Genomic DNA, 15770 nt, shown 5'->3' with positions numbered 1-15770 from the left:
CTGTTCTGGGTGAGTTGCATATCTACTAAGGGAACAGGCTTACAATTATGAAGCTCCTGGATTCATCATTATCACAGGAATCCCAGGTGATAATTTTGGCTAAGATCAATAATGATCAATTCAAGTTTATATTTCAGATATGTTGCTTATCTAATAAGGATAGCTTGGCCATACTAATCCAACCTCAAACTGATAATGAAGTCCCTGTGAGTCTGCCATTGAAATTGGCTAGAAGCTACATAGTAACTTTGCTCACTTGTCTTATGGTGAACATACATCATACCAATGTAGTTGGATCTACATGTATTGCTCTAGCGTATAAATCCATGAAGAACTTGAACTGTATTTTCCTAACACAATGGATTTAGCCTTTTCATCCTTCCACATATTTCTACTCATTGGAAGACATTCTGCTTTAATTTCTTTCTGGTACCCTTTCTGGAATGGGCCTTCTCTGCAATGGTATCTACCTTATTGAATAACCTCCCCTATGTGAGAATTCAGATTGGGAATAACTATACATTTCTACTTTTCTAGAAACTCAGCCTGGGTTAGGAGCTAGTTAATAGAAGAAACGTCTACAGACTTGATGCTGCTAAATTAACTGCTGTATTGTAGACAAACAATAAGTCACGTATGCATTCAAAACTTCAGTCTGATAGAGCCAAGCCCCTCCCGCCAGACACTAGAGCTTGAGACTGTTCCTCCTACCTATCAAGCCAATGTATACTTTGCCATTCATTTCCAAGTTTTAAAAATGGAATGCACTGGCTTTACACAATAGCACTATCTGATTTGAAAAGGATTAGTTCCTATATAAACTAACATATGTCTTTAAACCCTTTTATGTTATTACAAATCCTTTTATGGTATTACAAATCCATTCTATATTTTTTATTTATCCATTCTATATATATATATATATATGGAGAGAGAGAGAGAGAGAGAGAGAGTATAATAATCCATCTTCTATTAAACAGTGTGTTGTCTGGGTACAAATATCCTTGTGCAGTAATAATCGAAGTTTATAACAATATTCCTTACATTAATATTAATTCTCTAATTTTACAATACTAATATTAAACATAATAAATATATTCACTTCTCCCTCTTAACATAGCTTCTAATAAGAATATAATAGTAATTATAGTAATTATAATCATCATGTTTTCTGTCTTAACATATTTTCTACATTTCATTAATCTTCTTTTTTCCCCTATTTCTAACTTCCGTTTTTATTTTCTAACCATCAATAAAATCATTCCCATGTCGTGTAGTATTCAGTTTGTTCTTTCTCCTTAATTGCAAGTATTAATCTATTCATTTCTGCACATTCTAATATTTTCCTAATCACATTCTCATCTGTAGGGAACTCTTCACTTCTCTGATATATTTTTGATGAATTATTAAAGCCACCAGAGAAGATTGCAAATGGTGAGGACATGATCGCAGGCACTTGGCAACCTGTCGTAAATATGAACATGTTACCAAACATCTAAAATGCAGTTGTGTGACTAGGGAGAGAACAATGCAACAGTTTTCAGTAATTGATAAATTGTATTGGAAAGTTTTCTCTAGTGTGAGAGCAGCTAAGGAAAGGCAATCCAAAATGCTCATATGTTGAGCATTTCAAACAGCACAAAGCTGAATGGAGTAATAATTTTGTCCTAATTTAAGGTCTTCAGAGTCCATTAGGCAGAAGTGCTACTATTTGTATTTTTTTTTTGTATGGAAATGGCTTGGGCTTGAAGGAGGGGTGAAATCCAGCAGGTTCTGACAGGTTCTGGACAACCGGTAGCGGAAATTTTGAGTAGTTCAGAGAACTGGCAAATATCACTTCTGGCTGGCCCCAGAATGGGAAGGGAATGGAGATTTTGCAATATCCTTCCTCAGGAGTGGGGAGGGAATGGGGATTTTGCAGTATCCTTCTCCTACCATGCCCACCAAGCCAAACCACACCCACCAAGCCACGCCCACAGAACCGGTAGTAAAAAAAATTGGATTTCACCACTGGCTTGAAGGGTTCTTCATTCCTATTTAGCAGGGTTGTATTGTATTGCATTGTGTTGTGTTGTGCTGTATTGTATTGTATGACAGTAACCGATATACTGATTTTTGTCTTAAGACCAAACTACACAGTTGATGCCTTTCTGAAAAATAAATCAAACTTAATAGCTGCTTCCGTTATAGAAGAACAGTATTGAAAAAAAAAGTTTCCTCAGAGAAAAGCAAACGCTCTTACCTCTTATAGGGTTTTTAGTAAAAAACACTTTCATTTTCTGATATGTAAGAGTACATGTCTATAATCTGATATCATTTGCAGTTTTCTTTAATACATGTGAAGCAGCCAGGTGTATATGTTAGAAACCGTTGAAAAGTAAATATGTCAAATCCTGCAAACTGCCTCTTCCCAAAATATATCTTTCTTTCATCAAAGCTGTTATTTGGCATTTTTGTCACTTGCATGTGTATGTGTGTGTATACACAAGTGACAAAAATGCCAAAATATATAAATGTGATTCTCTGGTTCAACCATACTGTTCATTTTTACTGAAATGTATTTTAAACTGAAAGCCATTACTCTAATCTCATGTATAAATACAATCCAGGCATTAAATATTCATTAAATCTTAATTATAATAGCATAAAATTCCCCTGTGCTTTTTTTTTTCTGAAAATGTGAGTTATCCTAGATTTAATTAAGGAGGTTGGGGAGTCAGAAAGGAATCTTGGGTGGCGAGGGAGCCCAAGAGCAGAGTTATAATATTTCTTATTGTATCTATAAAAATCAGGCAAAGGAAAAGGCCAGTTGGGGATGTAAAAGCCTTTATAAATGACACATGATAGAAAAGTGCAAAAAATGCACAGCACTTACATTCCTAATTTCAGTTCCTGAGAGATTGTTGCAACTGTTTCTCAAACTAATTTGAAAGCAATAGAAAGAAAATGTAATTGCAGTAATGCCATTGCTTAAGCAACTGGGAACATTGTCACAATTGTGAACATGCGCACCCAAAACACCTGGGTGCATAATTTTGTTGCATTTGGGGAGAAGAAAGCAACTGAACATCTGTATCATTTTACTCTAGCACATAGGCTGCAAGCCAGTCAGCCATTAAATGCATCATATAAAGGCATAAATGAATAGGCTGGATCCCATCCACTATTCTCTGTTCTTCTAAATGGGAAATGGGCATGAATAGAATTAGAGCAAGATTCTACACTAAACTAGAAAACTGGAACTGCATTTGTAACAATTCAATGAAATTAGAAAAAATATGGTTCAAAGTCTACAAAGTACTATTTTTATGAGACAATGCCTTTGATTAACACCTTGAATTAAAAGGCTACTTGCAACCAAATCTGTTTCTCAAGATACAACCAGCCTTCTATGCAGGATACTCCATTCCATTCTGTTCTCCATTTCTTTCTTTCATAGCAGCCTGTCAGCACTCTGAGGCCCCTGAGTATTCTTATTCCTCATTAAGTAGTTATGGTACAGTGATCTTCTTAGGTTGGCTTTAATATTATTATGGATTGTAGGAATTCCTACAATCTTAATGATACCTCCCACTTGAAGAAAAGCAGTGCCACTCTGGTTATCTAAGACTCTGGAGTCAAAAGTAAATTTAATTTTAGTATACACACAGCCATTGTTTTTCTTGTCAAGTACAAAACATATTCCTTCTTCAAAATTTTCTAAAAGAAATAATGTACAGTAGGTACAAGTTTGAGATCTAGTTTCCCCTACCAGACTTCCTTCTACATTTTTCAGACAGTATTTAAATTCTTCCTTGGACTGGAGTGTGCAAACTTGGCAGATGAGAGATACATATAATTGGGGTGAAAGTTATAATGGAGAGATAATGTCAAATACATAGATATTTTTGAGATTTTCTATAGTTTTTCATTTTGTTGTTGTCTGTGTTGGGGTGAGTTTCTCTATACTTTTAATTTTCTAAGAAAGTTATGAGAAAGGTATGAGAAAGTTCATCCATGCAACATGGATATGTTACTGCCAAATTTTGGCAATTATATCTCTGCAATTATATATCTTTTCTAAGGTACACAGCAGCCAATTTTGACCCTGAAGAATGCGTACCAACCTGGATAAAGTAATTCAGAATGAATTAAAAAATGACAAGTTATAATTCCTTTTGCACAATTCCTACCATTTTCTATGATTTTTGGAATCTGGAAACATAAAACAAGTTTGAATACACTCTCAAATTTTTCATCGAATAATATCAGATAATTTTTCAGAGCTATTAAGTAATACCTAATAATGTTTTACACATTTTCCTTTTGTTTTTACATTACAGAAACATTCTCTTCCTCTCAAATGTCTTTAACTATTTGCTTAAGATTTTTTTATCATTTTAATAGATCAACAGATGTTTTAATATATTTTTGAAACTGAACATACTTGTGAAATGGAGAGGAGAAGATTTCTAACTTTATGTGTGAACTAAAAAAAAGAGTTGGATTTCCTCTTTTAAATTGACACTTGTAAATTGCTATCTGATAAAAGAGAGGCTGTCCTTTTTTTTCTGACTAGATCAAATATAATAGAATATAATCTGAGGAAAGAGACAAAGTGACCAAACCTCCATATGTACTGGGGGTTTTTTCTGACACACATGCATTTCATGAAATCTATTCAGTCTCCTATCTCTTCACCCTGATATTGCATATTACTTCAGAAATCAATAAGTTCTAAAGCAAAAAATAGTTTTTCACATATGTTTCTCTGGGGGAAAAAATGTCATGTTTTAATAATGTATTTGTCCTCTTCAGCAACTTAAAATATATTGCAAACACATTTAAGCTACAAAAACATAAACAGCTCTGCATCAATTTTCTGCCTCCTAATGTTAGCATGAAGACAAATGGAATGGTTGCTACAGTCAGATCTCAGATCCAATGCTCAAGAGTGTTATACATAGAACTCTGATAAATAGTGTTTACATGTAACATGATGGATCTAGGAAAAACAGAGCATTGCTTAGCTGCCTTGTTTAAAAAATGTTCAAAGATGAATACACATAATGGTGGAAGATTAAAATTAAGATATCAGTCTATATAGATTTTTAGACTCATGGTATCAAATATAGTCGCAAACTAAGCAGTAGCAAGTTTGGTCTTATATATCTTTTTTTCTCTTTACACGACCAAAACAGATAAGAGTTCCCAGTTCTTATCATTAACATTTATTATTTTTATGCATGGTCAATTGAGGCTACCATAAATCAAATGAATATTTGTAGCAGTTACAATTTTAAAGCATTTTCCAGTGAAATTTGTAGTTATCATAAAGGTGGACAAGAGAAGCAAACAGAAGTCAAAAGTTGTATTGTTGACTTGTACTCCATTATAAGTGTAAAATTGTGCCTTGTCATTAGTAACTCATTCACACTTTAGACTGATCACTGCAATGTGCTCTATATTGGGTTACCTCTATAGACTATCCACAACTGTGATGGATAGAGAAGACATAGTGACATTGGCTCCCATTCTTCCTGATTTTCCATAAAGCTGGCTCTGCCAGTTGGCTTGGGGTCCCAATGGGAAAATTTCACACTGGCAGTAGTTGAACTAATAGCAGTTCCCTCCCCCCCATATATTCTCCTCCCTCCCCATTGTTAGTTATATCTTGTATATATTTGGACTTTCAATATGATTTTATATATTTATGGTTCATCTTAATGTTGTAAGCTGCCCAGAATTGCCTTGTTATGAGATAGGTGGCAAACAAATTTAATAAATAAATAGACATATACACACATACATACGGTATGTATATACACACATATGTATGTATGCACGCACATTCACACGCACATACAAATATATACGAAACATTAATTACAAATATGCTCATCTTTCCCTCTGTCATGTTATTTTTATGTAGCCTACAAGCTTTCTAAAAAGAACTATAATACACCAACACGAATCAAAACAATATTCATCTGTCATTGTTAATGGTAGTGAATCCGTTTACAAACAAAGATAAAGAATGAGACAAACTATCCTCTGAAATATGATAAGGACTCATTTGTGGACCCTAGAGTGCCAAAATGATGGGTAGAGTATTTTGGAGCCGTTTTAATTTTATTTGGGAAAGAGCAGTTCTGTCTCATTTAACATTTCAGGATTAAGTGGAACAATTTGAAATGCAAGTCTGATTTTGACAAATGTGGACTGTTATCCACAGTGGCAGGCTTATGTAATTATACATTTTTTGGTAGAATCTGAATTCTAAGGGACCTATAGGTCATTCCATCCTATATCCTACCCATTGCAAGAACCCACTAAATCTTTTTCAACAAATCTAGCTCCAGTTTGAAGACCTTTAGTGTGGCAGAGTACATTACTGCTGTAGATAGACTGCTCCAACAATTAACATCTCCTTCTGTCAGAAAGTTCCTCCCAGTATTCAAGTTGAATCTCTTTTCTATTAATTTCAACTGATTGGCCTTTAAACTACTATTGAGTTTCAACAAAGAATATGTCCTCTGTCTCTTGTGCATGACAGCCTTTTACGTGTAGACCTTTATCATCTACTGGCATAAAGCTATAGATATCATATATACCTATATATTCCTGTGCACCTTGCTTCATTTCTTGCCATCTTTGTTAATTGCAGATCAATTTAATATTAACAGTCATTATTTTAATATTTTAATGTTTTATCTATGACTATCATTAAGTGTTGTAAATGTTGTACCTTGATGACGGTATTTTTTCTTTTATGTACACTGAGAGCATATGCACCAAGACAAATTCCTTGTGTGTCCAATCACACCTGGCCAATAAAAGTTCTATTCTATTCTATCTTATTGCATTTACATGATTATAACATGCCTAGAGTCCCCTCTTAGTGAGATGGGTGGCATATACATTTAATAATTAATAGATGACTAAAAGGAAGACTTTATTCTTTTGTTCTTTTATCCTTTTCTTAGTTCCTTTAAACATTCTTCATAGGATTTAGCTTCCAGACCCTTTATCATCATGGTTACTTCTTTGTGATCCAATGGCACCTTCTCCATATCCCTTTTAAAGTATTTAGAATGTTGCTGCATTCTGACTTGAATGCAGTGCTTTTACTAATGCAGCCCAATATTTCATTGGTCTTCTAAGCTGCTGCCTATTAATAATCAGCTAGTGGTTTATTAGAATCTCTAAATCATGTGCAGTGCTGTCAAGCAGATCTTTTCAATCCTGCATCTATGCACATGATTTTTGTTGCTTAAATGCAGGACCTAAAACTTACCACTATTGAGTCCCATCTTTGACCCAGTGTTAAAGCATCTACCTAGAATTGTGATGTTCTCTATGACATTAATCTTGCAAATTTGATCAATATTCCTTCCACTCCTTTCCCTGGAGGTGCTGAAAAGGGTGAAATCTATCAGGTTCTACTAGATGTTTTAAAGCTTTAAAACATGGCAGATACTGAAAGTAAAACAACATTAAAGTAGAATCAAGAGCCTCTTTTAGGAAAGGAGATCTCCATTAATAATCAGCTCCCTCTTATTTACCCTGCAGTTCAGGAAATATGGCTGAGTAGGATCTGGATATCAGGGAGATGATATTCCTTTCTGGCAGTAAATCAAGAGTGGGCAACCCTTGACCCACACAGGAATGCGGGCACACATAGGAACACCGGAAACTGAAAGAGCAGTTCCGGTATGCTTGTGCACACCAGGAAGCCGAGCTTCCGGTTTCCAGCATGCACATGCATGCCAGTCACCTAGCCTTCTGGTTTCTGGTGCGCATGCACACAAAGACCAGCTGGCCGGCAGACATGGGCACACCAGAACCCGGAAGAGCAATGGGCGATGTCTGGTATGCCTGGAGAGATGGCTCTGTGTGCCACTTCTGGCATGCATGCCATAGGTTCACCATCACTGCTATATAGTATAATCATTGTTTTGGTAGTGTGTGTGTGTGGGGAGAGGGGGGAATCTAGATTGCATTCTATTGACATATGCAGTACTATGCTATGCAGCAACAAACATGTCTGATACCAGTGCAAAATAATTTCCTGTGTAATGCTAGACATATTTACTCAGAGGTAAATTCCCTGTGTCCAGTAGTGGCTAAAAGCTATAAGCAGAAGTGATTTGCTTTACTCATCCCTGCATAGTAAACTTTTACACCAGTGTTTTTCAACCTTGGCAACTTTAAACAATGTGGGCTTCAATTCCCAGAATTCCCCAGTCAGCCACACTGGATCAATAGTATCTTCTTCCACTGTTAACCAAATACAGCAATAATTTTTCTTTAATATGTTTGTAAAAAGGAAGAATCTCCTCTATGGATGCTGGTGGCAAGGAAGCAGTGGCAATGAGGTCAAAGACATACATGATTTGCATTTTCCAATGTAGCCTGTTTCCTCCAATTTCAGGGAGAGAGAGTTTTCTGTTTCTACTGAAGAAGAACATTGAAGTATGTAGTCATTTCCTACATATGGAAATAGAGAGAAGCACTATCTCATCTTTCTTAATATTTCCTGCTGGATAAAAGAACCACTGGAGGCAAAGTACATTTCAATATACCTTATGGTGGATTCAAACATAGAAAAGGGGAAACCACCTCTTAGGGACTGTATTTATATTAAAAATCACATGTCCTGCATTCGCTCTTGAAAAGCAGGACCATGAAGAATGAACCCCCAATGGGCTTTAGCATAAAGGGAATTCTTTTTTCCAAAATAGTCAAAGTTTCCTATCAAATGAGACTTCTTGTGCCAGTAGACACACTTCAGTAATGTTCTGCCAGAAACCATGCTTTTAAGAATCTTCTTTGGTAATTTATGCTCTCCATCTTCTATCCTGCAGGGTCTCCCTACAGAGACAAGATAACTATAGCCATTCTTCACTTGCAAGAGGAAGGCAAGCTGCACATGATGAAGGAGAAATGGTGGCGAGGAAATGGTTGTCCAGAAGAGGAAAGCAAAGATGCCAGTGCCCTTGGAGTACAAAACATTGGTGGCATCTTCATTGTTTTGGCGGCAGGATTGGTACTTTCCGTCTTTGTGGCAGTGGGGGAGTTTTTGTACAAATCCAAAAAAAATGCTCAGTTGGAGAAGGTAAATATTGCCCTTTTCACATTTAATTCTGCAATTATGGTCTAGTCAGAATCTCTTGGGCAACCAACCGAAAAGCCATTCTGATGTCTTTCATAGTTTCGCTCACATCATTAAAGTTCTTAGGGAATGAGAACTGAAGTTTTCATCTTTACAACTTTTAATGTGTCGTCAATATTTTTAATTGTAGCCAGCTTTCAGGACAAGTGACTATTTCTCCTCTTATTCAAGCTTGAAAAAAGACTCCTTTTTACTCCTGGAAGTTCACTGCAGTTAATTTTATGGATGAAGAAGAAAGTGAAATCTGTTAATTGGAAACAAAATTAACCTTCTACAGATAGAGCTGGGTATTAACTGAAACAACTTTCTATCAGTCCAAAGTCAGAAGTCTAAAAAGCATCTTTCTCTTTGTCCTTATTGGAAGATGTTTACTCTTCAACATATGATGATAGCATCTGGAAAAGCATTAAGTCAATATATTAAGGATTTACTATTGATTATGATTTTATCATTTTATCATCTGTACCTTGGACAGATTCCAATTTTAAAATGTAAATTTTTGAACTTATTTGATACTGGATCAACAACTGGATGGCTGATTACTTTTTCAAAGAGACAAAAGCATCCATAGAAGTTTTATTTCAGTACTTATCTGTATATATGTAATACGTAAAATGAGCAAACATGTCTTTTATTTATATGGATTGCTATGAATATACATTTAAAAACAGGGAGAAAATATGTTTTGCACAGCTGAGGAGCTTGTGACCTCCTTAAATGCATATTTTGGCACTACTATTATTAAAATATATAGTAAATCCATACAATCACACACAAAGTATATATTTCTTTTGCAGATGCTATGCTTAATAGTTCTCATAATTTTTAACATTTTGGGGACTTCTGAATTTGCACTTGTAGATTAATCCTATTTTTACCACATTTATTTAGTATGCAGTTATACCTAGTTCACTGGTGTAAGTGTGTATAGTTCACTATCTAGTTTTTTTCATTAGTAACACATATATTATTTTTTCAAAGTTCTGTTAGAATAAATATTTATATTAAGTTTTTTTTTAAACAAAAACAATGGATGAGGTCACAAGTTCCTTATCAATTCTTTGAATATGTATGTGTTTCACTAAATTATGGTATGGGTGAAAATTTAGTTTTTTGCTAATTATGGGGATGAATTCATTCTGTCAAGATAGTTTTGAAGTTTTTAACAATTAAAATGAACTTTTCTTTTAGAAAATGGACTTCAGTCATGAATGTATACATCATAATGGCTTTATCCTTTTTTAAAACAATATGTCAGAAATGAGTGATTGTTTTGTATTCTTGGTCTGTATTTTTTTTATAAAAACTATTTTTATTTATATATAAACATTTTATTGTGAGTTTTGTAATACAGTTGAAGTTGCATTTAAATTGCTTAGATGCAGCTTTAGTTGATTTATGAGAATATGATGTGAACAGCATGACTTATCTTCCTAAGCATTGAATGTATATGCGTATATATATATATATATATATATATATATATATATATATATATATATATATATATATATATATGATTTTTACAATGATTTAATATTACAACTCAGTTCATATATTAAGCAATCTTGAATTGTTCAAATACCTGTAATATTGCGCTGATCTATTTTCATTTATGGTACACAATGATCTACATGTATGTGTTTTCTATATGGAGATATAATAGTGGGAAATTATGGCTGTGCATATGATAGATTCTACCTTAAAACTGAGCCTTGGTTTTAATAATTTGAATGAAAAGGAATAGAGGACAGGGAGTTATGTGCCAAATCCAGTTCAAAGACTTACTAAATGCTGTTCTTCTCTTTCACTGCTGGTGATCACATGTTCCACCTACATATTTAAAGGAAAGTTCTACACAGCTTTAAGTGACCATACATAGAACCTCTTTGAGTTAGAAACCCAGATGATGATGATAATGATGATGATGATGATGATGATGGTGATGGTGATATAAGATTTAAATTCCATCTCAGATAAGCTAGAAGTATTCATAATTATTGGGAGGTTGGCATTCTAAACATTTTCAGTTTAGTGGAGGTAGATACCTACTTGAGTTCTTCATATTGAACATCACTGGAGTGAAGATGATGGAAGCATTATAAGCTAGTGGAAGTACAAATTTCTGCCCCAATGCATTTCAGCTGAATGCCTAACATGGATTATGCCCTCCTGATTTATAAAAACCTACATGATGCATATTATTAAGACAACACAACACTGTGGATCAGTTCAGAAAATGTGCAACAGTGTGCAAGTGAATGAAAACGTACTACTTCTTTATAACACTTTTAAGTTGCTGTGTGTGTTTGTGTGTTAATGGAATTGGGAGCTGCTCTGGGCAGCTGTTCAAAAAATTTACAGTAATATGTTATGTTTGTATCACCATGTACCACGAAACACATTCTTGGAATCACATTTGAAGTACTGCACAGCTTACCGTATAAGATCTTCATTCTAGAGGCATGTTGTACTGTGTGCATTTTCATTTTTTTGTTTTATCGTTAGAGATTTGTCTTTGTTTAATTCAAAGGCTATTTCTTAGCATATAACCTAAGCATGACAATATATTGAGCTGATTCTGAGACTCAGTGATGACTATTTTAAAAATGAATAGCCACTGCTTATTTTATTGATGAGGTTACAAGGCAATGCCAGTCTGTAGCAATATAATCAATCAAAAATTTTGTGGCACTTTAAGGGCTATAGAGGATTGTTTGGCCCACAGTTTCATCAGACGTACAAATCAGACTATCTAAACAACTTCTTGCCACTCTGAATTCTATGAGAAGGCACTTTCAAAGTGCCTATGGGCAGGGGTGGGTTCTACTTACCTTTACTACTGGTTTGCAATGGGAGCGCGAGCGCGCTTCGCTCACGTATGCGTCTGCAGAGACACAGAAGCTTCTGCACACGTGCAGATCGCCAAATATGACATCAGGGCAGATGGGCAGAGCCTCCCGCCGCTTTTACTACCGGTTCGCAAGAACCAGAGAGAACCAGGAACAACCCACCACTGCCTGTAGAGAAGCAGACCCAGGTGAATAAATTCTCAGTTTTTAAGTTAATGATTTCCTTACATTCTCATGAAAAGAATTCCAGAAGTAAATAATTGGATTGATCCTACCAGCTCTTTTTCTTTAAATAATTGAATCGGCTATGTCAAGCTGTTAGCTGCCGATCATTAAGTCATTAGCAGCTGATCATATGAATGCAGCCATTGCTAGGAAGAAGATGTTTGTAACTTTACTCCTTGATAACATATATCAAGTGGTTTGGGCCTTATATGGTCAGAAATATTTCTCATTTGATGACTTTGTCACTGCAGAAGGTTGTGGATGTAATTCACTTTTTGGTGCTAAATCACAATTCCCGATGTCAAATGGATTTATGCTGCTGTCTCTCACCTTTTCTTAGATCAGCAGAGGTCTTGAGGAATAGCAAAGTGCATTGCTTTTCTCTTCTCCCACAGGTGCTCCTGTTGTCATCCTCACCATCACCTTAATTTAATAATACTGTGGAAGAGTTTAGTTTAAAAATGATCATTGCATCTGTTTTCAGTCTGTTTATCAAGTGAATAATGATGTCTCATTCTCTGAAGGCTATACTATGTCACTTTTTGATTTGGTCTCATCCATATTTCTCTGAAGCATCGATTTTTTTTAAAAAAAATCCCCCTTTTCCAAATAGTCATCAAATTATGTGTTCTATGTGTGAACACATAAGTAGATACAATAATATGTAAATGATCTGTATAGCACCAAATATTCAGTTTGAAAGTATATTAATGAAATCTTTAGGAGCAAGAAGAAAGGAAACTCAGATATGCACCAAATAAATAAACAAACAAAAATGAATTGGTGAAATATGAATTGATATATTGCTATTGTAATGCAATGCAGCTACAAATACACGTTCTAGATTTTCTTAATCTAGGAAAGTTTTGAAAACCATACAAACAGTGATTACCTTCAATATCTATGATTTGTGTTCTGAAAGACACCTTCTTTGTACATGGAATATATATATATTATATATTATTTTTAAAGAGAAAGGCATATGTACTTGATCAGAGTAAATTTGTTAAACCAAACCATCATTCTAATATTGATTTCAGCAGTCTTATTTCTATGAAATCGTCACAAAATACCCAGACCGAAAGCACTCAAGTAATTTTGGAGATTTACATTTATTGTTATCATTATTATTCTTTTTCTTTAATCAGTTCTTGAATTAGAAAAGATCAAAGGAAACTTGGGCCATCTTCTATGCTGTTTTTGTAACTAGGTTACAATTTAGCAAAATTGGCAGTCCTTGTGTTTTGATTTCACTAAGACCCCCTCCTTTTTTCCCCATAAATCAAATATGGATGAACAAATAAAGCTATGTCTAACAAATAATATATATCTTTGAGAATGCTTTAGGATGAATATACGACAATAACCATTTTTTTGTGTGGGTTGAAAGTTAATATAGAAACACAAAATACATGCCTGGCCTGATTTCTTTTTTTAAATGTTCACTCCTTGTGTTCATATTTTCTAATATTCAGCATCTTAGTGAATACAAGTGAATGTGTGTGCGTGTATACATCTATATATACAGTACATCTATACATATAGATATACATGCATACAAAAATACCAGATACAAAGATATTTAATGGCTTTTGATTTTGTTTTGGTTTTTTTATGCATTCAAATACTTTTTGACTTCTGGAAACTGATCTAATCTCTGAACTTTTCTTGGCAAGGCTTTTCAGAAGTGATTTGCTCTTACATCTTATCTAGGGCTGAGAGAGTTACTGGCCCAAGGTCACCTCGCTGGCTTAGTGCCTAAAGTGGGACTAGAACTTATGAACTCCTGGCTTCTAGCTACTTACCATATTTTTTGAACTATAAGACACACCAGAGTATAAGATGCACGTTAGTTTTTGGAGAGGAATATAAGAAAAAAGCTAATTGGCGGGTGGATGGCCTCCCGGAATACCCCCATCAGCTGTTCCCAGAGGTGAGCTTTAGCAACAGGTTCGTTGGTTGTGAGCTCTGCGCCTTGCTTTTTTTTCAGCCTCTGAAACCTCTGGGTGGTTTCAGAGGCTGGGCGGGGCTAGGCGGGGCTACATTCGGTGTACAAGACACACCCAAATTTTCACCCTCTTTTAGGGGGGAAAAAAGGTGTGTCTTATAGTCCAAAAAATATGGTAACCACTACACCAAACTGACTGTCCTGTAAATTTATTAGCTTTATCTTAAATTATGTTCTCTTAGATAATTACATTGTTTAAGTTATAAACTAGCATAATTTTTATTACAGGAAGCTTGATTCTGATGCTTACTTCCTTATACAATCTTCAAATATTATATTTATTAAGGTTTAAAGAACTGACTGTTCCTTATTAACATAAAAAACAGATATCAGCTGAGGCAACGCTGCTTTGAAGTTCTAGTATAAGAAATGAGTAGAAAATACAGCCATGGAACTTATCAAACATCAAAGGAAAATGTCTAAGTTGGTCTTTTTGATTTTTGACCTTTAGTTGAAATACTACATTGGATTCTCTTGGCTTTCATTGGAGCCAAGGAGCACACTTGAAAACTACTTCAAATTCAAGTCAATATTTTAAAATATTTGCATCCTTATTTTCATTTTTAAATATACCATTCCATTCTTGCCTTATTATTTATAATTCAAAGACACACTGTTATCTGTTTGGAAAGTATATATATTAACCGCACATTTGTTTTCTGAGATAAGTACCAAGTAATTTTCATTTTTAATTGCTTCTATTAGCAAATGACTCGTCCGTGCCTGTAACTTTATTCTGGGACTAAGCATATTCAGAAACTAAAGTTGCATTAAACAATTACCCATCTGTTTACAGCCGATGTAGTTGATTTGCTGTGGTATAAGCTATTCTATTCATATATATGAAACAAATGCTTTATTTATATCACAGATCTGCTATATTCTTAAAGCAGTTGCCAAGATGACAAATGGCTCCTTGAAAGACAAATTAACTCACAGAAATAACCATAGGAAAATATTAATGTAATATAAATTATTATACTCTTATATTCCACAAAGGAAAACCAGGCTAAAATTATAATATTAATGTGAAATACAAAAGCAGAGCACTTCCACCTTGTATACTTTATCAGCCTTGAAAAAATAAAACTTTTAAAACTTTTTCTTCACAGTAATGCCTTTGCGTTTGGACAGTCTGAAAGAAAATAACATCATCTACTTTAATGACAAGTTGTACCAGTTAGGCATTTTTGTGTGTGAGAGAAATTCAGATTCAGCCCACGACCTTTTTCTATCTTCAAATGATCATAATCTCAGTTGATGATGTAGTCATGGCTTATTTCTTTACACCTTATCATTGCAAATGATCAGATCCTGAGTCTGATCCAGAGAAGATGTGTGGAGGCATGCCTATGGCTACCAATCTGGGTCATGAAATCAAGATTACTATTATTATAAGGGTATTTTATCATTTATTTATTAAACAAATTTACATAGCCACCCAACTCATGCATAGGTAATGCCAGGCAGCTCACACATTTTTTTAAAAAAAAATCTATAAAATAATAAAACTTATAAAACCCCACCCTAC

General features: G+C 34.5%; 1 protein-coding gene across 3 annotated transcripts in view; it reads left to right on the top strand.

The window, feature by feature from the left end:
- GRIK2 (glutamate ionotropic receptor kainate type subunit 2) overlaps positions 1-15770 on the top strand; it is a 510695-nt gene that overhangs the window by 485363 nt on the left and 9562 nt on the right. For all 3 annotated transcript variants that reach the window (XM_058174749.1, XM_058174739.1, XM_058174730.1), the window contains exon 15: positions 8847-9097. In XM_058174749.1, the coding sequence (XP_058030732.1) occupies positions 8847-9097 (251 nt within the window). The remainder of the gene's footprint in view (positions 1-8846; positions 9098-15770) is intronic.

Source organism: Ahaetulla prasina, chromosome 1 (genome assembly GCF_028640845.1).
Source record: "Ahaetulla prasina isolate Xishuangbanna chromosome 1, ASM2864084v1, whole genome shotgun sequence".
Classification (NCBI taxonomy): domain Eukaryota; kingdom Metazoa; phylum Chordata; class Lepidosauria; order Squamata; family Colubridae; genus Ahaetulla; species Ahaetulla prasina.
Note: the sequence above shows the minus strand (reverse complement) of the source record. Positions and strands in the feature narration are given on the sequence as shown.